This window comes from Anolis sagrei, chromosome 3, assembly GCF_037176765.1.
Source record: "Anolis sagrei isolate rAnoSag1 chromosome 3, rAnoSag1.mat, whole genome shotgun sequence".
In the NCBI taxonomy this organism is placed as follows: domain Eukaryota; kingdom Metazoa; phylum Chordata; class Lepidosauria; order Squamata; family Dactyloidae; genus Anolis; species Anolis sagrei.
In genome coordinates, this window is record NC_090023.1 from 103602830 (window position 1) to 103629753 (window position 26924).

At 40.4% G+C, this 26924-nt stretch overlaps 1 protein-coding gene across 3 annotated transcripts; it reads right to left on the reverse strand.

Annotated features, from left to right (window-relative positions):
• Positions 1-3949: 3949 nt before the first annotated feature.
• CREG2 (cellular repressor of E1A stimulated genes 2) lies at positions 3950-26208 on the reverse strand. 3 transcript variants are annotated; one of them, XM_060769752.2, is made up of 4 exons: positions 25680-26207; positions 17008-17177; positions 5302-5415; positions 3950-4793 (listed from the first exon to the last, which is right to left on the reverse strand). In XM_060769752.2, the coding sequence occupies exons 1-4, from the start codon at positions 26112-26114 to the stop codon at positions 4646-4648; spliced, it is 867 nt and encodes a 288-aa protein (XP_060625735.2). In that variant the 5' UTR covers positions 26115-26207; the 3' UTR covers positions 3950-4645. The 3 variants fall into 3 exon arrangements, with proteins under 3 accessions (XP_060625735.2, XP_067322934.1, XP_060625736.2); XM_067466833.1 differs by having other exon boundaries at positions 4712-4793; positions 5275-5415; positions 25680-26208; XM_060769753.2 differs by having other exon boundaries at positions 4731-4793; positions 5263-5415; positions 25680-26208.
• Positions 26209-26924: the final 716 nt, after the last annotated feature.

Below are 26924 nucleotides of genomic sequence, written 5' to 3' on the forward strand. Positions count from 1 at the left end.
ATGGTGACACATATTGTGGTAACCTCCTACTTACATAATTGCACCACAAATTATACATGAAGTTGCCTTTAGGAAGGGTTCAAAATTTTAGTTGGTTTAAAATGTTATGAATGGACTACTGACTGGAGCTGAACACCAAAGTCTTTGCCATGCCATCTTTACAAGCTACTGGCGATTACCTAAGTAAAATCAAAAATGTTAGGCATGACCTATAAAGTGCATTATGGCTAGAATCCAGCCTGTCTGAAGGACTCTATGGCTCCTTCTACACTGCCATATAATCCAGATGATCAAAGTAGATAGATAATCCACATTATCTGCATTGAATTGGATTATGAGTCTAAACTGTTCAAAGCAGATAATCTGGATTTTAAACGGCAGTGTAGAAAATGCCTATCTCCCCAGATGAGCTCCTTAAATTCTTTGATCTTGCAACGTCTCAAAAGACAAATTTTGTTTATTTTTTCAATATGCCTTAGTTAAAAGTATTCAACAAAATATTCTGACTGAAATTTTCAATCAATCTTTTATTATATTTACAAGACATACATGATAAGCATGATAAGCATTGTCAATGGAGAACATAAACAATTCAATTTTTGTCCAATGAAGAAAATTATCATTAAAACAATGAACATTCTTTGGTTAAATAACAGCATATAAAAGCATTACATTACACAGTTAACCAAGTGTTGTTTCATAGTTCATTGAAAATTTTTACAATCTTTTTTTTTCTGCAGGTGTGTGATGGGCATAACAAAATGTAATCTTAATTTTTTACTATACGATTCTGATGGTTTTCTATCTGATATCAAATAAAAACAGTCCTGTACAAAATATAATGCACTAAAGTCCTGATTAGGAGTGCCATTTGTTTATAGGGAGATACACTGTGATTCCGACCAGCATGACCAGCTGATATCAAGATAGTTTCATGCCCATAGGAAATATCACATAGGTCATGTGTTGATTTCTTCTAATGCTAATGCTTGTAGCTTCTAACCATAATTAATCATAGAATGAGGCATGCTGTAGTCAGCTGTTTTCGATAGAAATTAAATTAGAAATTGTCGTGAGGGCCAGTTTCTTCAGATTGACAAGGGAAAGAAAAGAGCCAGGTTATACAGCTTTGTGATTAGCACTTTTCTGGCAATATTGCAACTTCAAGATGTGGATGGCCTAACCAAAGCACATGGCAGGTATCCCATTCCCTGGTACATGTCTAGCACTTCTGAATCATCATAGAGATCCCAAGTCAGAAGTGGGCAGCACTTTTCAGACACAGGGCTAGAAGATCCTTTAATTTCATGCTGGGAAAGGCACCTGCCAAGTTGTAAGATGTTGGATGACTCACTAATGCATTGATTTAGTCCTCCCAGCATCGCTCTAAGACTTGGAACAACCAGAATTCTTGATGAGATCCTGCAAAGCCATTAGCTGTATTTGTGGGATGTGTCATGCCAATTTGGGGCGGGATTTACACAGCCATATGATCCATATGAACAAAGCAGATAATCCACATTATCTTCACGATATGCGTCTACATTGCCATATAATCCAGTTCAAAGCAGATAATCTGGATTTTATATGACAGTGCAGAATATGACAGGCAGGATAGATGACATTACAGAATTTTTTTTATCAAAATGTCTTTTTTAAAGTTAGGGAGCTGGCTATGCTTAGCTTGGATAAGGGAAGGCTGAGGTCCCTTCCACACGGCCATATAAAATCCAGATTATCTGCTTTGAACTGGAGTATATGGCAGTGTAGACTCAGATAATCCAGTTCAAAGCAGATAGTGTGGATTATCTGCTTTGATAATCTGGATTTTATGGCAATGTAAGAGGGGCCTGAGAGTGGACATGATAGGGGGACAGTGTAGACGGGATCTAAGACACAGAGGGGACAATGTAGATGGGACCTAAGACACAGAGTAATGGATTCTAACTGCAGGGGGATAGATTCCACCTAAAAATTAGGATGAATTCCTTGATGGTAAGAGCTGTTTGGCAGTGGAACTTTCCTTGGAGTCTGGTTGAATCTCCTTCTCTGGGAAATTTTAAGCAGAGGCTGGATGGCCATCTGTCGGGGGTGCTTTGAGTGTGTGTACCTGCATGGCAGGGGGTTGGACTGGGTGGGCCTTGTGGTCTCTTCCAACTCTATGATTCTAGGTATTTGCTATTTTTTGTACTTTTAGCATTTTGTTAGTAATGTGCTTTGCAATTTACATATCCACTGATAACTGTAGACCAAAATCTTTTGAGACCTGGCAGAGCATATCTGGGAAAAAGGTAAGATATAAAACAAGCAAGCAAGCAAGAAAGCAAACAAACATAAATATGTGAACAGAGAAATAAATAAATACACAGCCGGTCTAGAAACTGATTGCGGTGCTTCTTCCCATCAGCATCCCGATGGCACCCAAATGCATTATGTTCTCACCTCCTGATAGGCTGCTAAATGGATACTGTTATCGTACAGCATGCAGCTCTTTCTTCCGCACAAGCATAAAATAGCACTTAAATGGTGCCTGAGTTCTCTCTGAAACCCATCAGTGGCTGAGGAGAGAGACACCTGGGAGCCATTTGACTGCCCTTGTGCATTATAAATAGAACACTCTACACAAGATGGCACAAGATGTTTCATTCCACGAAACTTAAAAATACTTTGATTCTTTTAACCAAGCAATATTTTCATCTCAGTCTTATTTTATTCTGTCTTCCCAAAATCTAGGTTTTTCTCCATCTTATAGCTATGTCAAAAGGTTTTGCTGAAGTTCATTAACTAAATCCTAGAGCAGGGGTCATCAAACTTTTTAAACAGAGGGCCAGGTCACAGTTCCCCAAACTGTTGGAGGGCCGGATTATAATTTGGAAAAAAATGAATTAATTCCTATGCACACTGCACGTATCTTATTTGTGGTGCAAAACCACTTAAAAACAATACAATAATTAAAATGAAGAACAATTTTAGCAAATATAAACTTATTAGTATTTCAGTGGGAAGTGTGGGCCTGCTTTTGGCTGATGAGATAGGATTGTTGTTGTTGTTGTTGTGTGCTCTCAAGTCATTTCAGACTTAAGTTGACCCTGAGCGAGGGCCGGGTAAAAGACCTTGGAGGGCCGCATCCGGCCCCCAGGCCTTAGTTTGAGGACCCCTGTCCTAGAGCATACCAAATCCATTAGTAAAATACAACTGAATTTGTTGCTAGGATATTTTGTAGAACTCTTTATTTATGGGAGCTACATTATGATTCAGAAAATACAAAAGTACATGAAACTGGATACTCCTTTACATAGAAATACCAAAGGAATATAATAAAGGCCACTTAGTCCATATCTGTAGTGCTAAATTTCAACATTTTAATATTGTTCCAAACAATTCATGTTATCTTTGCTAACATCTATATGACAGAAGAGTTTTTTTAAATATTCAAAAGGCTGTCAGTGAGCAAAAGGAAACAAAACAGATCTATCATACATTCCTCTGGCAACAGATATGACACAAGTGTTGCAATATCTACTTCCAAATGATTTATTTACTGCTGGAAGAAAAATATATTTACCGACCTTTATTTTGTTTCGTTTTCTATTTTATTCCTTGGTTTCAAATTTATACTGATGATCCCTTAACTTCCTAAAAGGATGTTTCTAGAGGCATTTAAAATATCAACACAGGAAGTGAGATGAATCTTAACATCGACTATTAGTTCAGTGTTAGGAGCTGCGGTTGTGCCGGCTGAACTGCTGACCTGAAGGTCGGTGGTTCAAAACCACGAGACAGGATGAGCTTCCATCTGTCAGCTCCAGCTTTCCATGCGGGGATATGGGAGAAGCCTCCCACAGGATGGTATAACATCAGGGTGTCCCCTGGGCAACGTCTCTGCAGACGACCAATTCTCTCATACCAGAAGCTACTTGCCATTTCTCAAGTCACTTCTGACACGATAAAAAAAAAGTTCAGTGTTATATGCATGAGCTTAATTATTTACTACATATTAACTGGGATGTACTGGAAGAAGTCAGGATAATTAACCAGTTGTTTGAAATTGGTTTGTTAACCAATGTGTCTAAATTTTGAATATAACCAAAAAGAAGTAGAAAAAGAGAAGAAAGGGTTAGCTGAAAATGGAAAGAAAAGCACGGAGAAGTGCCAACCCCATGCTCATAACAAAATATATAATGTGAGGGACAGGACCATGTTTGATCCATTTTAGAGCATCACATTTTGTGAGACAATTATGTCCCTTAGGTAAAATTGGAAACTGCAATATTAACTTTACAAGCCAAACTTTTCCTGTGGAGTTGCAGTTTTTGTCCCGATTCAGAAATGTTTATTAACACATAGTATCATCATACTGTCAATGTATGTAAAAAATCAAAACTACTTAGACCATTTAAAATGTTTGGAGTGATCCATCTCTAGCCTGAAATGGTAAAATCTACTGCAATTTCAGATCTGCTTTTGGTGTTCATTTTCACATTAAAAAGTTCATACTGTTGTTTTACTCCCATTCAGAAAAATGGGGCAATTTTAAATACTTTGCACAAAATTACAGTTAAATAAATACTGGGTAGCATAGCATATAAAACAGCTTGTTTTCAAAGTAAATGAGGAAACAAAATTTCCATATTTAAATGTTCAGTCATGCTTTACTGGGAATTGCTTTGAAGTATTCCTCCAGTCCAACAGCTGAAATTCCTCCATACCAGTTCTGAAGCCAGACATGTTCAATGTTCATTTTCATAAAGAACCATTCATAACTACGAGGCCATTTTCTCATAACTGGGTGCCTGGAAGAACAAAGGTAACCAAACAGGTTTATGATAAATATAGGTATAAAAGCCAACAGTCCCTAATTTCTTTGGCAACAGAGTTGGTTTTAAAACCAGCAGAATTACTTTAAGCAGTAACACACCCTACTTGCTAAATTTTCACAAGCACACACAGCACTATGCCACCTGGAGGCAAAATGAAAATAATAAGGCTATTGTAGTATAAGAGGAATATGGAGTACTGCCTTAATGGCATATGTGGCCCTTTGTAAGCTGCTCAACAGAAATCCTGGATATCATCCATTCCATCTTAAAGCCTATTTAAAAATATTTTCATTTAAATATGATAAAGAAACATTGAGGGAAAGGATTTTAAAAGGTTTAGCACCAGCTGGAAGGAACAGTAGTTTTCAGCGGATATTAGATTCTTTCAAGATAAAGTCTAGTGTCTGACAAGGCCAATTCCAGTCAAGTGTTTCTCACTTACACATACACTCACACACATTAAAAGTAGGTTCATATGGACCTAGAAAATAACGCCTGCTTAGCAAATTCCATTTCTTCTGGAGGCACAGTAACCATTTGTCCTGTAAGAATAAGTCTGGCACATCGTGGATCATCAGGGTCAACAATAGTTTTTCTGTAAGCAAAGAAGAATATTTGTATTACCTTGCTGAACATCAGAACTTTAACTTTTAGCATAATAATGGCTCCAGATGATGTTAAACCCCAACTCCTTTCAGCCCTATCCAGCAACAGCCTAATGATTAGGAATGCTGGGAGTTAGAGTGCACTAACATTTGGAGGGCTGTGTGATTCGTATTCCTGTTTTAAATCTACAAAATAGTCTACAAAACAAGGGTCCAATTTTTTGTTTACTATAACAGGACATGCATTGCTTGTGTGTCATGCAGGCACCAATTGGGTATGAGTAGACACAACATCACACAATGAGTCAATATGTCCACCTGGAACAGTGAAGGAACCATGTGAGGATGCTTTTTGCAGAGGTGGGGAGGTAATTTCATTCAAATTGAGCTAGGAAAAGAACTAGGAAAACAACAAAGAGATAGAATCATAGAGTTGGAAGAGACCTTGTAGGCCATCTAGTCCAACACCCAGCCAAGAAGCAGGAAAATCACATTCAAAGCACCCCTAACAAATGGCCATCCAGCATCTGCTTAAAAGCCTCCAAACAAGCAGCCTCCACCAGATGTTGATGCAGAGAAGGACTCTTGAACCAACACATGAGGAACCATCTGGATGACCTCAAGATTTTCCTGTTTCTGATTTTTTTTTTTTTACATTACATAGGGCATCTCTAGAAGTTATCTTTCTCATCATCTCTGTATGCAATGAAACTGTGAAGAGCCCTCAGGCTTAGATATTTTCCCCTCTGCTCTGGTCTTTTTACTATTGTAAAAAATATACTAGGTAATCCTGCTATTACATGGGTGGCAAACCTCGTTCAACCCAAGGATTGAAATGCATTCCAGAGGACTCCTTGGCATCTGCATTCCAGTGGTGGGAAGGGCAAAAGACAAGAGTGGGACCATAAATGGTCAGCATAGCTAAGTAACTTAGCCTTAAGATAGGCAGTTCAGCTTCCTATACAAATGCCACCCAACAATGGCCCTGTGTGTCAATAGTGTGGCTGGCTAGAGAGGGGGCTATTTTCAGCCCCAGGGCATGACATTCTACAGTGCTGATTATTGTTTAAAATTGGGAAGTTCCTTAATTGGAAGATTTTTATCTTCTAGAGATGGGGAAAACACATGAGAACCATCTCTAAGGTGGAAAGAATATATGACAACATTAAAGGACAGCGAAAATGGTAGTTTCACAATGGTTATTAATTTCTAAATTATTATAACCAATATATATCATGCCGCCTTTTCAAGGGCTACATTTCAACAACTTACGGTCATATTCTTGTTAATTAATCTTGCTGTAGAAAATTGGAAATGGGTGCGATTTTATTTTCCAGATTTTGTATAAAAGCAACCATCAATGTTGTGTGATTCACAATCATTCAAGATAAGCAGAACAAAATGTTAGATCTTGTTTGCTTGTTTTTTCATCCTACATGCTCTGGATGGATATTTTATTGTTGTCATTGTATGTCTTCAAGTTGTTTCCAAATTATGACATTCTCATTGAACCTATCACAGAGTTTTCCTGGCACTATTTGGTCAGACAATTTGCCTTGCCTTCCTCTGAGACCGAGAGCATATTTTGCCAAAAGTCACCTGATATGTTTCCATGGTTGAGCAGGATTTGAAGCTGTACTCAAATGCTCCAGTCACTACACTATGCTGGCCTTATAGCCCTAATAGTCTCTATTACATGCAATCATTTATAGCTAACATATAATTACCAAGAGATAATGTAAAAACAATTTGACACAATAAACCTCCCAGCTGAATGCATATTTATTTGGTAAAAAGTAAATATGTTTTAATAGGCTACATAACTAGGAAGTGGCAGATACCATCATCTAACCTACTAACTGACAAGTTCCAGCACTTCAGCTCTCGGGCCCTGGCTTCATCATACTTTAAGACTAATTTAAGTGCCTTGGTTTTTTAATTAGCAGAAATAATGATATAATCTACCACTTCCCTTAATAATTCTCTGATCCTTCTTGAGTTAAGCTGCAATCCTCACGGTAGTGGGAGACTGGGCAAGGGAGATCTAGTAACACGTGTATTTACATTATACACAATAGGATTCCATATTGGAAATCAAAACATTTGGAAGTAGCTTAGTCGCAGCCGAGTAATTAAGACTCATTCACTTTACAAAATATTTACTTCTATTGAATACAAAACTAAACAGAATGGTCTTATGGCTGCCTGAATTTTATGGCTTCTCTTTGGGAGTGGTTATAAAAACTATGAAAATTTGCCACTATCGTGCTATCTCACAGTTTACTTAGTGAATAGGACTGCAGCCTAATAACTATAAACACAGTTAAATAAATATGCTTTAGTTAGCAATACTCAAATGCCTAGTTTATGATGGTTGTTATATATGGTACTGTTATTAAAATATTTTCAAAGCCTCATTAAGCAAATTGGCATGAACTGATACATAAGAAAATTTTGGCTTGCCACTGACATACCAGGGGTCCCACTTATTCATAATGGCCCTGATTTTCACAGCTGTTTTAATGTGGTTGTCAGTGTACTTCAACTTTACTCTTTTTCCACCCACTTGTCTTCCATTTTCAGAGCTTCCTGTCTCATGAAATGTGGATCCAGCTAGAAGGTGTTTGATTAAAATTAAAACTGGTTTGCAAACGAGACCTAAAATAGTTGCAACATTCTGGAAGATATGCCTTCTAAGGTCTTGTGAAAAAGCAGGGAGCGCATCAAGATTGCTCTTATAAACCCTTGCAACTTGCCACATAGTTATCAAGGAAGGAGCAAGACAGATGAGACATTTTGTAAACTGTTTGTCTACCTAGAGCATTGTAGCCAATACTGATGTTTCACTTAAGCACAATTAGCATTTTGTTTGAAACTCACATAGACTTCTGGTATGATGTTCTATTACTCCTTTCCACCTAATTCCAAAAAAGCCGTCCCTTATTAAACTGGTGCCTGGAAGCTGTAATGGACTGGATGAGGGCAAACAGATTGGACCTTAATCCACATTTATTGGTTTGACTTAAGTGGACCAGATCATTTAGAAATTTGATTAATCTGTTCTCTGGTAGAAGCTGAACTTTCTAGAAATGGGTTCTTTCTGATAAAAAAAGATTTTTTTTAATTCAATATTTTTCACTTCTTTTTTTAAAACCCCACAAGCAAAATTTAGATCACTGGTTCTCAACTGTAGGTCTCCAGATGTTTTGGCCTTCAACTTCCAGAAATACTAACAGCTGGTAAACTGGCTCGGATTTCTGGGAGTTGTAGGCCAAAACACCTGAGGACCCACAGGTTGAAAACCACTGATTTAGATGTATAAAACTACCAAAACTATAATACTAACCCATGTTAGTTTAAATGGAGTCGCTCAATAAGAAATAGCAGCCATCAAAGACAGAGTGTGTGCTGTGAAGATTTTTTTTATTTATAAAATAGTTGTTTAGTTGTAATGTTTTCCCACTTCGGTGGGGATCTTATGCTCCAAACCACTGGTCAAAGGACATTTAATAGAACGCCAAGTTTTCAAACTTTAAAATACCATACAACTGTTTGGTTCGCTCCTGATATGATACATAAATAAATTTTATTTGTATCTTTTCTTTAAGAAAGGCAATACAAGGGTGGGGGAGACAGAGGGGAAGGATGGACTTGAAGATTGTTTTAATATTGTCTGGGCTGCTTTATTTTGGCATCCGTATTTTTTTAAAAAATCAATAAAACATTTTAAAACGGGAGAAATAATTTTAAATGTATGTAAAACTTCTGTTTAGGTTTCAATAATAAAGCAATTCCTTTACAGAATGAAGTTGGAAAATGCTATAAGTAATTTTACTCAATATTACTTTGCCTCTGCCTTGGACTTGGGAGAGAATGAAGGAACTATGTAAAATTTTGAAAGCTCGATTACTTTTCCACTTCATCTCTTGTGTTTGCGTTCTTCATCTCTTATAACTTTACTCCTTCACCATCTGTCATTATTTAGGTTAGCAGTTACCAGCAAAGTCCCAGGGTTAAGAGCTTCAAAATTCAGCTTCTACAGGATGTACAGTGCAGAACTCACAATAAAACCACCTGGAAACAAAGAAGTAGGGCTTACTGCTTGTTGATTGTAATTCACTTCCTTGAAATTTTTGGTGCTGGTCATCGACCATAATAAATTAATAAATATATATCCTTCCTTGACATAAATCAATCCATCATATTCTGATTATGAATAAAACCAAAGATTCCTACGGCTATTTGTATCTGTAGTAATTTGAAACTTGTGACCAAATCTGGGAGACTAAAAAAAGCACAAAGCAGTTGTTAAAAAATGCAGAAGTTGTAGCCTTTGGGTAAAGAACAAGATGTGAAATGTGGGCTGTATTGGCTCCTCAGGATACTTTCTAATTTAAATTATAGTTTAGTTAAGAACAATTATGGAATTGTTCACATTGAAATTGTAATTGGGTGTTGGCCTGAATGGCCTTGTGATATCATCAACTCTACGATCCCATGATTCTGTGTAACTTAAATCAATTAATTTCGTTATAAATTGTCAATTTTCTCACTTAATTGATTGTAAATCATTATGTTCTATCACCACTCTTAAGTAGACACCATCAGTTAGGACACACTATGAAAGTCTAATGAACAGGTAGTGAACTTTTGATCTTGCAGATGTTGTAGACTAAAACTCATATAATACCTTATTATTGGCTGCCAAAAGGTTTTTCACTTCTAACTACAAAGAACATGGCATTTTGGTAACCCTTCCTCATGTTGAACTTTAATTTGCAAACTCCTGAGGGAAGAAACCTCTTTTTTTGCTGCACACATTGCTGGGATGTCTGCAAGGAGGAGAATTAATTATTTGTAATTTGTTTGAAGAGGAAAGATCCTGTTATTTATTTTAAGCAGCACAAATTCAGATTTCTCAATTAATATGTACAAATAGATTACGGAATATGAAAACAGGCCCAGTTGTGCAACTCTGAGTAAAGCAAGTACTGATTAATGCTGTTCTTTCCCACCTACTTCTTTGTAGCTTTTTCTTCATATGTGTTCCCAGATTTAGGAATGACTCAGAACAAGAGACTTACAACCTGCTTATTAAAAGATGTACCAACCCAAGAATACTGCCAACATCAAACCTTTAAATGCCTACTGGAGTTTCACTGAACCTTTTTTATCTGCTTGTATCTGATTATTCATAGTTGTCAAGAAACAACTCCAAGACAATTTACAGTGCTGCAGCACAATAAAGTTTAATGTGGGACTATATCAGTGTCAGTGGTCCCTGAATATTTTCCTCTGTTGGTACAATTTGATGTTTTAAAAAGGTCAAACAAATGACATGACTGCCTGTTAAAATTATTTTTGAGGGGCAACAGGGCACAACAATATTACTTTCAAAAATAATATAAACCTCAGCAATGTCATTATTCTTCTAAAATGGAATTATTGGCCTGGGTTTTAAAAATCTATTTAGTAGTTGTTATTGTTGTTGTGCATCTTCAAGTTGTTTCTGACCTAGGATGACCCTAAGGCAAACCTATCACAAGATTTTCTTGGCACAATTTCATCCGAAGCGCTTTGCCACTGCCTTTCTCTAAGAGTGCTTCCAGACAGGGGTAAACTCATATTGGTAAGGGTATTGTCCCCACAAGCTACTCAAAACCCAAGCTTTCCTGGGCAGGATGCCTACATGCCGTCCTGGAAACTACTGGGATGGTATACAGCCATCCAGAAGCCCCCCCCCCCCAAATGACTCTTAAAACTGAAAAAAATTACCCAGCCTTCATTAAGGTACTCCTTCAGTCCTCCTGGTGTGAAGAAATGATGCACCAGGAGACCGGGGGGGGGGGGGGAGGAAAATCCCTCCGCACCCCCCCCCCCCATCTCCCGGTGTGTCATTTCTTCAAGCCAGGAGGACGGAGGGAGTACCTTAAGGGCAGCTGGGTATGTTTTTTCAATTTTAAGTGTTATTTTGGGGGGCTTGAGGGGAGGGAGTGGGTGCCAAAAGATGCGAGATGGCTGTAGGGACTCACCCCTGGGTAGTTCCAGTTGGTCCTGGAAGTACCCGGTAGTGAATACCCACAGGTCCAATACTCCATTAGACCTGGGTGTTTCAGGAAGGCCTGGATCTAATTTAATTAATTCATTTTTACCAGGATATGGGCCTGTCTGGATGGGCCCTAAGGCTGAGAAAGAGTTGACTTCCCCAAGGTTGTTGTGTTACATGGACCTTGGTCTCCAGAGCCGTAGTGCAATGCTCAAACTACTATGCAGGCTTCTATTTATATTAATGCATGCAACTTAAAAAGCAGCATGTTCATACCTAATAGGTTTAACTTAACATAACAAATAATGTGTTACTTTCATAAAGTAACGTCTCATCCATTACTCTTGTAAAATAATATCCTAAAAGCATTCTGGATCTTGGCTTATAAGACATCTTTTAAAGTATCATCCCAATAACATGCTAGACCTTTGAACACAAAATACACAATTTCAAATATTTTGATTACACCCGAAAATTAGAATAACAACAACAACAACAATAATCATCATCATCGTTTTGTCGAAGGCTTTCATGGCCGGAATCACTGGGTTGTTGTAGGTTTTTCCGGGCTATATGGTCATGTTCTAGAGGTGTTTTTCGCCTGCATCTATGGCAAGCATCCTCAGAGGCAGTGAGGTCTGTTGAAATTAGGAAAATGGGTTTATATATCTGTGGAAAGACCAGGGTGAGACAAGGGACTTTTGTCTGCTGGAGTTAGGTGTGAATGTTTCAACTGACCACCTTGATTAGCATTTAATGGCTTGGAAGTGCCTGGGGGGAATCTTTTGTTGAGAGTGATTTAATGTGCCTGATTGTTTCCTCTCTGTTGTTTTGCTGTTGTAATTTTTGAGTTTTTTAATACTGGTAACCAGATTTTGTTCGTTTTCATGGTTTCTTCCTTTCTGTTGAAATTGTCCACATGCTTGTGGATTTCAATGGCTTCTCTGTGTAGTCTGACATGGTGGTTGTGAGAGTGGTCCAGCACTTCTGTGTTCTCAAATAATATGTTGTGTCCAGGTTGGTTCATCAGGTGCTCTGCTATGGCTGATTTCTCTGGTTGAAGTAGTCTGCAATGCCTCATCATCATCATTGTCATCATCATCATCATTTATATCCTGCCCCATCTCTCCAAAAGGACTCAGGGCATTACAGCATTAATAAATACAATGAGTAATATATACAAAATAAATACCAAATCAGTGTAAAAGGGAAGACAAAATAAAAAAGACAAATCAAACAATAAACAGTATAAAATCATTTAAAATACTGGTTCCAATAAGTTAAATAAAAGCCAAAATATCCAAATCTTATATGTGAGCTAAGAGTCCCAATTCAAATTGCCTGCATCATCCTCTTCCAACAAGTTGTTTTGGTGCTACAGGGAAGCAAAGAAAGTTAATCCCTTGATTGAGCCTTGTGAAATATGAAAGTGGAAATTTTGGTTCTAGTCCTTGCAGCAATTCATGTTCAACTAGTCTACCATTTATTAGACTCTCTCTTAGCCTCCTCTTGATTCAGACCAGAGCTTTGCATTTTTTTGATTGAAATTCCCTGAGTCCTGTATGTATCCTGGCCAATGGCCATTCAGGTTCAGGGATTCTGGAGCTGGTCTCCACAAAATACAATTTTTCCAATGTTTCTTTAAGACTTGGACTTCCAGAGAAAAATCAACAATGGCTACCATTATTCTGAGGTCTCAAAGGTGAATCAGCTTGAAATAGTGCATCCTTCCAAGTATTTTTATTCCCCCGATGACCCAAAATACCACAGAATGCAAAGTTTTATTCACAGATAAACACTGCAGTCATTGCTTTCATCTTATATTTCAGAATGAATGATTAAATGCCTTCTGTGCATCCTTGGTAGCTCACAAATCAAAATGCACCTCTAAAGAAAATGAACCAGTAAGCATGTATTAGCATTACTAATCTGCGTGGTACCAACGTCAAACTAAATCTCTGCTGAAAGCAAAATTCATAAGCTGAAAAGCTTCTCCCAATCTTTGGCTTGATGCTTTAGGGAACTGTTAACCTCCTTACCATACTGCTACTGATTTTAATATAAAGAGTTTTCCCTTTCTCCTCCCCACTCCGCACTTCAAAGCTGTGAGTTAAAATATCATATACTTTTGAGTTGAAATATCAGTCTCAAATGCAATTCGTGCATGATTAAATTACAGTCAAGCCTCCATATTTACAGGGGTTAGGGGCACAGAAACTGAGAGAACACTTTTTTATTCCCTCCAGCTAGAGATTGAACACAGAATTGCATTGGAGACTCTAAAGATGCCTCAAACGATTTTTTTTTAAAAAAATGTCAAACACACAAATATTTAATACTGACTGCAGCAGTATTAACACATTACTCTCACTACCACTATTGTGCCATTGATCAATACAGGATAATGTTTTCTGGTATCCCATCTCTAAGGTATGTACAGAAATGACCTCCTTTAAACACTCCCATACTCTAGCTGAGACAGTCTAATTGCATATCCTTTGCCACTGTTTGGAACATTTAGCTTAGCAAGATAGCCTTCTTTCCACGACAGCGCATGCACTAATGCTTATTCTCATTTACTCTCCCTTCTTCTAGCAGTGGCAGTCATCACTTTCATTTGGAAAGAATAGAATAACTTTATTGTAATTCTACATTGTGCAATGAAAATTAATGCATTCCCAGAACACATCACAAAAACAAAACACCCATCCCTCCACACTCCAACCACTACGGCACAGCCCCCAATGCCACATCAATGCGGAACTATACAGTAGTTACAGCTCTAAGATAAACGGCCTAGAGTTGCCGTGAACAGCTTACGTTTTCTATGTATTTCCATCACCAATACCTTCTCTCTTTTTCTCTCATATTTGTTCCTTTCTCCTGCCTTATTGCCTCTGTTCCTCTGCTCCTAACTAGTTGCGAAACACCGCACAAGAGTTGCATGGATTGGACCCATGAGACCCTTCCTCCTTCATTTTTGCTCATTATGACTTAGAACATAGTGACAAGTAACAGGTAGAAATCCCATAGCTTTAACTAAAAAGTAATACATTACAGCTTTGGACTTTACAGACAGAAAAGAAACATTGAATGCAACCTTTTTTTTTCAACCAGAAATAATATATTCCTTTTTTCACAAGCAACATATTATTTCTAAACTAGAACACTATGATTTTTAAAAAAATACATGGATGGGGTTACAATAAAACAAATAAAGAAGTCACCCGCTTCATTAGCTACTTTTATTTCCAAAGAGAACAGCCTCTGTGTCCCCCCCCCCCCCCCAGTTCCTTTTAGGCCAGAACAAGCCCAAGGCACTTTGCTACCTTGGACAGAAGAGCAAATTATATCAATGTATTTTCTCCAAAGTCAATAGTGCCCAAAACAGTCTGTACCTGACTCAGAAAATCCTACAACCTTTCCTTAGTAGAACAATAAACAACTAACAATTGTCTGACTGAGGTGGCTGGAATACTTGGCCTAATAATACATCAGGGGTTTTGTTGTTGTGTACCTTCAAGTCATTTATGGCTTATGGCCAAATAAGGCAAATCTATCACTGGTTTTGTTCTGGGGCTGACAGTGTGTCATTCAGACAAGTCATCTGTAGATTTCCATGGCTGAGTGGGAAATTGGACTCTAATGTCTTAGGATTTCATCGCATGGAGTTCTGGCTCCATCCTATTGTTGTTGTTGTTGTTGTTGTTATTATTATTATTATTATATTTATTTTTACTCCAGTTTATCTTTCTTGAAGGAGACTCAAAATGGCATAACACAAAAGCATTAGCATACAATTTAAAATATGTAAACATTAAAACAGGATTAAATATAAACAGTATTTTTTTAAATCCCAGTTTAAAACCATTAAAACATATTCAAAGTTAAAAGCCACAGCAACCCCCTGACATGGTCTTTAAAACCTTCATCTTTAAAAGCCTGTCTGAATAGAAGGTTTTAGCCTGCCACTGGAAGGATAGCAGGGAGGGGGGCATTCTGGCTTCCCTGGCAAGAAGGGAGTTCTTGAGTTGAGTCGAGAGTCGAGGGACAGCCCCCGAGAAGTAAGGCCCACTTTCTCCTTCCCACTAACCGAGCTTGAGATAGAGGTGGGACCAAGAGAAGGGCCTCTCCTGAAGATCTCAGGGCCCGGGCAGGTTCATACAATGGGATGCAATTGGCCAAATAGCCTGGACCTGAACCATCTAGGGCTTTAAAGGTTATAACCAGCACTTGTGCCTTGTAACAGACTGGCAACTAGCAGAGCTGCTTCAACAGGGAGGTTGTCCACTCCCTGTATCCCGCCCCAGTTAGCAACCTGGCTGCAGTCTTTGGACTAGCTGAAGTTTCCTATTACTCTTCATAGGTAGCCCCACATAGAGCACGTTACAGTAATCCGGACAGGATGTGGCCATGGTGGTACACTAAGGTGTGCACTACTATGGCCAAATCTGGCTTCTCAAGGAACTGTTGCAGTTGGAGCACAAGTTTTAAATGTGCAAAGGCCCTCCTGTTCACCACTGACACCTAGGCTTCCAAGTTCAGCACTGAGACCACAGGGGACCCCCAAAGTGCGAACCTGTGTCTTACTGATGACAAGCACTGGTTTAATGTCAGGCAGCTTTCTTGGCATTAGATGGAAAGGAGTAGTAGAGTTGAGTATCATCTGCATATAGGGCTACTTTCAGCGGAGCTCCATCCTCGAAGTATCTTAGGACAGGGCCCTGAAAACATGGGCGGCTACTTGTGTTCTCATAACCTACAACAAGGCCAGCACAAGGGGCTGGGGGAGGCGGGCCGGCAGTAACGTTTCCCCCATGTGATGAGGAAGGTGGCAATGCGGGGTGCAGGACAACTGTTTCCCCCAGTGCCCCATGGATTTGCTACGCTGCCTGGTGAATTTCCCAGTTGTCGCCTGCATTAGGGACCTCAATGTGATGAGGTTCATAGTCTATGGTTCAAATCACTGCACCACACAGGCTCTCAGATATGTCTTTTGTAAGCCCTTATTCTCATATTAGAATGCTAGCAGAAAGAACAGGTGAGTTGCTCTCTGCAGTACCTGGGAACTGAATAACATTTTAAGCAGCATTTGCAATCAGCAGTTGTAAGGTAACAATGGATCATTCTGTGCCAAGAAAATCTGTAACAGCCAATGTATCTGGGAATGCTGAATTGGTAATTCTGGAGGTCGCAATCCAAAAAAATTAATGCTTTCGACCTAGAGCACTGTTTCTTATCAAAATGACAATAAGAATATGCATGGCTATGTATGCCATGGATATTGCCATTAATAACATACTCAATAGGTGATTCTGACATTCAGACTTCATTCTAGTTACTTTATTTAGCAATCAGACATCCCCAGAAAAACCTGAGTATTAGGAAAGTAAAGTGTTGCAGAGCAGAAGTATATATGCACCTTTTTCACAGTGAGCAATAGCAGCATGTTTCTTGTAGTTTTAATGATGATCTCAAAAGATGCTAAACAACATCGAAAGCCTTCTGGAAAACACCCAAACACAATCATTTGTACCTGCAAAAATCTCCTTCTGCCTCTGGTAATGTTAATGAAGCAGTGGCATTTTTCATTAAATCTGATACCGTGTTGTCCTTTGGAGTCATATAGAAGAACGGAATTCCTGTGCTGTTGTCTGTGGGACCATCACTGATAGATAAACAATTTCCAAATGGGGTTCCTTGGATCTGAAAAAGTTTCCCAAAAACTGCAATTAAAAGGAGACAATGGTTTTGTACAGAAATTTAAAGCATCAATACATTTTGATGTCGGACTCTTCCAGATTGGGTAGTTGGAGAGTGACAAAGTATAGTTCGCCTCCAATTGAAAGTAATTTATTAATAAATGGACAATATTGTAGATCCAAAGCTAAGGTACAGTGAATCTTATGCATTGTCTGCATGTATAGTATACATATTATACTAAATTATCAATTTTAGTGCAGCGAGATGTATGAAGGGCTAGGAATCTCTAGATAAGAATTCTAAACGACTGCCATTTCCTACAATTTCACACTAGATAAGAAAGGGAAATCAGTTTAAATTATAGTTATGAAATATATTTATCCCACTTGCATATTTATAGAGCATTGTAAGGCAAAAAATTAAATACCAATAAACATAATTAGAATAATGACACAACTGTATAGCTGTATCCCTGAAAGGAAGTTTCCTTTAATTAAACATGGTTTAGGATTGTGCTCTCATGTTAGTAGGGATTGTCCAGCTCATAGTCTAAATCCAATTAGAGTAGACCCATTAACGAAAGAAGGACGTGTTAACTCGACACTAATGCAAGTTCCATTGAGTAAACTGCATTTGCTGGATCTTGGATCTTGGTCTACACATATATCAAATTGCTCTGAGGGCATCTAGGGCCCCTTCCACACAGTTGAATAAAATCCCATATTTTCTGCTTTGAACTGGAATATACGGCAGTGTGGACTCAGATAACCCAGTTCAAAGCAGATATTGTAACATTTTCTGCATTGATATTCTGGGTTATATGATTGTGTGGAAGGGCCCTAGGAAGCCATTTTACTAAAAAAACAACTGTGAGATGACGGGGAGACTCAATAGTTCAGTGTAATTGGAGACTTCAGGTGAAATTACAGTCTTCTTGTTTATAATAGGGAATATTTTATTAATGACTTCTGTTATCAACTAACCTACTTTTTTCACAGCCACATGCACTGAAGCAGAGAGTAGGTGCTTTGTCAATGCTTTCTACATATTGTAGACTGAAAGATTCTCATAAAAGAAAAAACCCACAAGATAACCACTGGTTACATTTCTGTCAATTTCACAGAGAATATTAAAGCTCATGGTTAACTCACTAATAAGTAGCAGAGCTAGAAGAAATTATTTTGCTCCCTGGGGCAAATTGTGGTCTTATCCATTACATATAAAAGTCATTTTGTTATTGAGAAATCAGACCCCCCACCCCAACAATATGGATTATATAAAATATATGAATTATGAGATAAGGCCCTATTGGAAAATATAGCCAGCTACAAGGTAATTTCTGATCATCCTAAAAAGTAACATTTCTATTAAATTCCTTGGAAATTCCTCAGAACATATACTCACCTTGCTCTTGCCTCAGCCTCACCCAGAGGCTATCACCATAATCAATATCCTTTATCTATCTGGCATGACTTGATTTAGGCTAGTCATGGGAACTTTTTTTTGAGGAGTGACTTGAGAAACTGCAAGTCACTTCTGGTGTGAAAGAATTGGCTGTCTGCAAGGACATTGCCCAGGGAATAACCGGATGTTTGATGTTTTACCATCCATGTTGGAGGCTTCTCTTATGCCCCCTCATGGGAAGCTAGAGCTGAGAGGGGAGCTCACCCTGTTCCCTGGATTCAAACTGCCAACCTGTTGGTCAGCAGTCCTGTCGGCACAAGGGTTTAACCCACTGCACCACCGGGGGCTCGTTGCCTGATCTATAGCACCTATCCGGACACCCTCTGTGAATCCTCCATTGTATGTATCTGTGCCTTAAACACCTTTTGCCCATGAGCCAGCACCTCCTTTGTCTAGCTGACATTGGACCACCAGGACCCATCAACCACCCATCAAATCAACCATAAAGCACAACCACAGGTATATATACAATCTACTTGTTTCACTACCAACAGAATCTCTGAATATGTCAGCCACAGATGAAGGTGAAATGTTAGGAGAGAGTGCTGCTGCATCAAGGCAATACAGCCTGAAAACTTCACATTTTATTTGTCATGTCAGGGCAACCAGTCAATTATATTACATTTCTAACAGAACAAAGCAAACAAACAGACAAAATACAAAATTTGTGAGTTTGGTAGTTGATTAAATGTCCTTTGTCCAGTATCTGGCCACTTGGAGTGCTTCTGGTGTTGCTGCAAGAAGGTCCTCCATTGTGCATGTGGCAGGGCTCAGGTTGCATTGCAGCAGGTGGTCAGTGGTTTGCTCCTCTCCTCACTCACATGTCGTGGATTCCACTTTGTAGCCCCATTTCTTGAGGTTGGCTCTGCATCTTGTGGTGCCAGAGCGCAGTCTGTTCAGCGCCATCCAAAAACTCACAGCAACCCAGTGATTATGGCCACGAAAGCCTTCGACAATACCCATCAAACTGCATTCCACCAGACACAGCCAGTTTCGGGGAAGACTCACTACAGACACAAGACTTCAAATCCACAAATTTCCCACCTTGCCTCTGATTGGTTCAGAAGCAGGAGCAGACTCGTGCCTCATCCAATACGGCTGCAGATTCTAGTTGGCACCCTTTAGGACCAATGAGGAAACAAGTGTGGCAATTTTCAATTGTTTTATATTACTTCTTTTTGTCAAATGTGCTAAAAATAAACCCATGTGTTCACTGCTGGGGTATGTCAGTCTTTGAAAGTGAAGACTCTACTGATATTCTCTTTGGCCATTAAAAATAAAACTCTGTTTTTGCCTTCTAACCCATCTATGTCTGATTTGAAGAAACGGTAAAGTGTAATGTTACAATATGTTTGTCATTGCAGGATCTTGGCCATTGTTTTAAAGATATGAAATCTAGACCAGGGGTCCTCAAACTAAGGCCTGGGGACTGGATACGACCCTCCAAGGTCATTTACCCAGCCCTTGCTCAGGGTCAACCTAAACCTGAAATAACTTGAAAGCACACAACAACACCACCAACAACAACCCTATCTCATAAGCCAAAAGCAGGCCCACACTTCACATCGAATTACTACTAAGTTTATATTTGTTAAAATTGTTGTCCATTTTAATTATTGTATTGTTTTAAAGTGTTTTTAGCACTACAAATAAGATATGTACAGTATGCATAGGAATTCATTCGGCCCTCCAACAGTTTGAGGGACTGTGACCTTGCCCTCTGTTTAAAAAGTTTGAGGACCCCTGATCTAGACAATGGTAAAAGAAAGAATCTTTAACACCAATAACCCTAACCAATTTATTTCGTCATAAGCTTTTGTGAACTATAACCTTCTTCTGATGTTACTGTATCTATCCCATCTTACAGTTGGTAAAAAGCTTATGCAGAACTAAATCAGATAATTTTTAATGTCACAAGCTTCCTTTCTATTTTTATACCTAACCAGCATTTTTCAGCATGATCCTTTGTATGCCGTCTTATTCAGAAAGTTTCACTGACTTACTCCCAAGCACACACTGGATTGCAACCATTAAGCCTGATTTCAATAGATGAATCAAGGATATACATAATAATCTCCCATCAATATCAAATGATGTAGTGAGCCATCATTACTCTAATTATGTAATCACTACATGATCATGCCATGCAATTCACCTTCAAATCGATGCATGAATGTTCAAAATCAAGTAATGAGGAAGTATAAAGTTCATATTAAAAGGCTAATCGCCCTTGTAATAGTAATGATATTTCAGTTAGCATGCTATTATCCAAATTACCTTGACCCACAAGAATCCACAAACCATACCATCATGTAGTAGATGCCTTGTGTGTGGGTTGTCAAGCTACTGGTATTGTGAGCAACAAAACCCCAAAGGAAGTGAATATTCATGCTTCATTAACCCTCCTCCAGACAGATGAGATGTTACAGTCCCCAAGAATCTAATTTTGTTGTAGAACTAGACCTACCAGAAAATCATTTTACAGCAGTGTCACCTGAAAAGCTGTAAACAATGCCTATGGGTCTGTTGGTACATCTATGCTCTAGAATCAATTCAGTCTGACACCACTTTAACTGCCAAGGAGTCATGGGAACTATAACAGAGCCACAGTGGCAATTGGATTAAACCCTTGTGTAGGCTGGACTGCTGACCTAAAGATCAGCGGTTCAAATCCTTGAGATGGGAGATGAGAAAAGCCTTCCACAGAATGGCAAAACATCCAGGTATCCCCTGAGCAACGTCCTTGTACACGGCCAATTCTCTCACACCAGAAGCCACTTACAATTTCTCAAGCTGCTTCTGATACGGACAAAGAACAGGAACGATAGTTTTACAAGGCATTTAGCCTCCTCTGACAGTGTGCTGGTGTCTTGCCAAATTATAAATTCCATAGCATTGAGCCATGGCGGTTAAAGTGGTGTCAAACTGCATTCTTTCATCAGTGTAGATGAACTCTATGAGTCTCCAGTACTTGTTATACACGCACACACAATGACATACACACACCCAACAGTGAGAACAAAGTGTCCCAACAAATCTACTGTATTTGTGTTGGCCACAATTTATTTTGTGTTTGTTTTTTTATTCATTTTTCAAACAAGGAAGTGTCTTCAAGAAAACTCCAACCTATAGCAACCCTGCCATGGGGTTGTTTTATTTATTTATTTGGCACAAAGTGTTCTAAGGTCATGACATTCCTATGAAACTAAGACCACGTGATTTTCCCCAAATCACCCAATGGCTTTCTATGGCTGAGCGGGGATTCAATTGATGGTTTGAATTCCCACTAGTTCCACATTTAAACCACTTTATCACATGGGATCTGTAGATGATGTTTGCCTCTCTGTGGATGGATGCCAGATATCTGTATTTGGCCATAAGTATGTGATTTATATTCTACTTGTTATTATTAAGAATAGTGTGGTTTGGACTTTTTGAGTGAGAAGTGTGCATGGGATTGTGCCACATGTTTAGCTGACATGGTAAGTCCAACTAAATGGTGAGTCCAACGATACTAGATGGAAAATCCAACAGCCATCACACCTTAAAGTCTTTCCCAGCTTCTAAGCACATAGAGACATCTTAAGACAAAAGCTACCTGTCTTCAAAAATGCCCCATTTCTAAACACTTAGAAAACGGGGTTCCAAAGACAACTCCCGGAAATAGTCTTGTGTCATTTGATGACCTCAATGGGACTCCAATTTCAAAGTGTTTAGAAATGGGGGGAAGTCTGCATATGATGAGAACCCAGGACTCTAAAAAACCAAAGAGGCCCTGCTCTCGGTCCCACCTCCTTCGCAGTCGTGACTGGTGGGGATGAGAGACAGGGCCTTCTCCATGGTGGCCCCTTAGCTGTGGAACTCTTTCCCCAGTGATATTAGATCCGTCCCCTCCCTCCTGCCTTTCGGAAAAAGCTCTAATCCTGGCTTTGAGATCAAGCGTTTGTGCAATAAATGGATCAACTGGGAAGATAATGTTTAGTGGACTGCAATGAACTGATTATGTTTGGAACTGGTGAACTGTTTTTAATTGAATGCTTATCATTGTTTTAATTGTGTTAATTGTAAGCATGTTTTAATGTATTGTTTTTGGCTTCTAATAGCTGCCTGCTGTAAGCCATCCTGAGTCCCTCTTCAGAGGTGAGAAGGATGGGATAGAAATGCCCGAAATAAATAAATAAATATGGTTCAAATCCCAAGTCAGTCATGGAAACCCATTGAATGACTTGGGCACTACAGTGGTTCTCAACCTGTAGGTCCCCAGGTGTTTTGGCCTACAACTCCCAGAAATCCCAGCCAGTTTACCAACTCTTAGGATTTCTTGGAGTTGAAGACCCAAACATCTGGGGCCCCACAGGTTGAGAACCACTGCGAAGAAGGCAGTGCCAAATCTCTGCATTAATCTTCCAAGAAAATCCTAAAATAGGGCCCTTATAAGTTGGGATCAGCTCAAAGGCACAAAGCAGCAACAGCAACTTCATGTTGATAACACAAAACCCTTATTAGTTATTGCAACCAAAGACAAAACAGCACACTCCCAGGATCTGTAGGCTATATTTCAGAGGACGGAACTGGCAAAACCATCTCTAAGTTATTTCTTGCCTAACAAAACCCTAAGAAATGCATAGCATCACTATAAATTGTCAGTCACACACTTTCCATTGAAGCCATCCCTCATCGCTGTCTGCAAATGCCAAAGCTTTGGGAAACTCTTTCTGTTTTTTAAAGCAAGACAGTCACGTACTCCAGCAAATCTTGTAGCAATTTGGTCCCTATTTTTAGAACTGCAGAAGAAAAGAGTGAGAGACTAAAGAAATGGTGACTTTTGAAATTAAAAAACCCCCAATTCCTTTGGTGCATTTCCTAGAAAGTGAGCAACATCCTCTTCTGAGCGAATGGCTATAAGACAGAGCCACATTGTAGATACTGCTAAAATATATAAAATCACCAGCATCCCCCTTTCTCCAAGGGGAAGTAGGAACCTCAGTCTTGAAGAGAAACATAAGTTGGGGATAGTGTTATATTATTATTATTATTATTATTATTATTATTATTATTTAATCGTGTTAGAAGTGAATTGAGAATATTCTGCAAGTCGCTTCTGTCTGTCTGCAGAGATGTCACCCAGGGGACAACCTGATGTGTTACCCTCTTATGGGAGGCTTCTCTCATGTCCCCGCATGGGAAGCTGGAGCTCACCTTGTCTTGCAGATTCGAATAACTGACCTTCAGTTCTTCAGGTCAGCAGTTCAGCCGGAACATGTGCTATAATTAATCAGTGGTATTTAACAGTGCCATTCATGCAACTAGTATCATTTGATTTCATGAACAGAGAAGAAAAAACTTTGCTAACAGTGCCCAAGAAGAGGCTGGCAACAACTCTCCTCTCCCACAGCACCTTTCCTGGGTTTAGCAAGGGCCACATTTTGATAAGGAGCTAAGCCAGGCATGGGAAAACATGGGCCCTTCAGATGTTTAGAACTTCACAACTCCCACAATTCCTAACACTGGCTGTTAGGAATTGTGGGAGTTGAAGTCCAAAACACCTGGAGGGCCAAAGTTCGCCCATGCCTGAGCTAAACACACCCTAAAGGTAGCAGATGCTGCTTTCTCTTGGGAGCTAACCAGAATCAGTCCTGGTTGGCACACAGATGGGAAAACTGCCAACAAAAATCAAGGACGATGGGATTATATGTTAGTTAGAGCAGTGTTTCTCAACCTGGGGGTTGGGACGCCTGGGGGGGGGGGTTGTGAGGGGATGTCAGAGGGGTTGCCAAAGACCATCAGAAAACACAGTATTTTCTCAGTTCTTGTGGGTTTTTTCGGGCTATATGGCCATGTTCTGTTGGTCATTGGGGTTCTGTGTAGGAAGTTTGGCCCAATTCTATCATTGTTGTGGTTCAGAATGCTCGTTGACTGAAAGTGAACTATAAATCCCAGCAACTGCAACTCTCAAATGTCAAGGTCTATTTTTCCCCAAACTCCACCAATGTTCACATTTGGGCATATTGCGTGTTGTTGTTCATTTTTTCAGTCGTTTCCGACTCTTCATGACTTCATGGACCAGTACATGCCAGAGCTCCCTGTCGGTTGTCACCACCCCCAGCTCCTTCAAGGTCCAGCATATTGCGTATTTGTGCCAAGTTTGGTCCACATCTATCATTGTTTCTGTCCACAGTGCTCTCTGGACGTAGGTGAACTACAACTCCAAAACTCAAGGTCAATGCCCAAGAAACCCTTCCAGTATTTTCTCTTGGTCATGGGAGTTCTGTGTGTCAAGTTTGGTTTAATTTAATCATTGTTGGGAGTTCAGAATGCTCTTTGATTGTAAGTGAATTATAAATCCCATCAACTACAACTCCCAAATGGCAATATCCACCGATCCAACCCCACCATATTCACATTTGGACGTATAGGCGATTTTGTCCAAATTTAGTTCCTGTGAATGAAAATACATCCTGCATTATCGGATATGTACATTACGATTCATAAAGTAGCAAAATTACAGTTATGAAGTCGCACCAAAAATGATGTTATGGTTGGGGGGCACCACAACATGAGGAACTGTATTAAAGGGTCAGGGCATTAGGAAGGCTGAGAAACACTGAGTTAGAGGAAAGAACTGGCAAAGCCTGACATGGGCTTGAAGGCATCACACACATGCAGAAGGAATACACATAAAGCGCTTTTGCAAAGGAATAAAGTTTTCCCTCGGAGGGTGCATCTACTCCAGGCATGGGCAAACTTGGGTCTTCCCTCCAGGGGTTTTGGACTCCAACTCCCAGCATTCCTCACAGCCTCAGGCCCCTTCCTTTTCCCCCTCAGCCGCTTAAGCGGCTTTTCCCCGCTGAGGGGGAAAAGGAAGGGGCCTGAGGCTGTGAGGAATGCTGGGAGTTGGAGTCCAAAACCCCTGGAGGGAAGACCCAAGTTTGCCCATGCCTGGATGCTCCCCTAGAAGGAAAGGGGGTCCTGCAAGAGGTGCATCCCTAAGACATCCCATCCTGAAGGAAGCCCAGGCCCAAGAGCAAAGGCTGGTGGTACCTTCTCCTGGGCGGAGGCGGCGGCGAGGAAGCCCCAGGCGGCGGCGAGGAGCCTCTCCCTGGCCGCCTTGCCGGCCCTTTCCCCGGGAGGCGCCGCCCCCTCTCTCCGGTAGGAGAACATGCGGGAGGGCGAGGCGCGCCGCTTGGCCCCTTCCCGGCCTCCTTCCCGCTCGCCCTCCCGCTTGTACACCGAGGCCGGGTGGCTCCGCTTCCAGAGGCGGCCGGGCTCGCCCAGCAGCGCCGGAGTGGCCCCTTCCCCTTCCTCCTCCTCCTCCTCCTCTTCGGCTGAGGCGCTGTCCAGCTCTTCCTCCGGCCACGAGACCGAGCTGACCACCACGTAGCCGCGCGCCAGGCGGCCCCCGCACAACGCCCAGCAGAGCAGCGCCCAGCCGGCCAGGCCCAGGCGCTGCCGGACCCGAAGGAAGCCCGCCGGCATGCTGGGGAAGGAGTAGCAGCACTGGCAACAGCAGGAGGAGAAGGAGCCTTTCGGAGCCCCCAATCGCCAAGCCAAGAAAGCGGATTGTTGGTTGAGGAACAGCGCCCCCTGGTGACCACGCCTGGACTGTGTAATCCCTCGCTTGCCTTGTAACTCAAGCAGGTTGGGCTCTTCCTGCACTCACAACCTCTGAGGATGCCAATCACAGATGCATGCAGGCGAAACATCAGGAGGAGGAAATGCTTCTAGAACATGGCCATACTGCCCGAAAAACCTACAACAGTCCGTCTCCTTGCACTGCCAGCTTACTTACTTATTTGGGCAATCCTAAATAAGTAAGGCTGGATGGCCATCTGCCAGGGGTGATTTGACTGCAATATTCCTGCTTCTTGGCAGGGGGTTGACTGGATGGCCCATGAGGTCTCTTCCAACTCTATGATTCTATTCTATGATCCCTCGTGGCTCGAGGATGATGGTCTTCCAGATGTGGTGTCTTGGCGGTGGGTTCCTAGGTGGCTATGGAAGTCAGCTGTGACCAGCAGTGCTGCAGAATTTGAAGAGGCACAAATGGAGGGTGAAAGAGAGAAATGTGCCAAGAGGAAGGCGCGTCAAGCCAACCCCGACGGGACCGCCTTCCACCTGGAAACCAATGCCCTCACTGCGGGAGATGATGCAGATCAAGAATAGGGCTCCATAGTCACCTATGGACCCACCCTGGAGGATTATCCTACTCATACAATGAGGGATTGCCTAAGTAAGTCAGTAAGTAAGTAATAAAGCCCTATTCTTGATTCGCATCTTCTCCCGCAG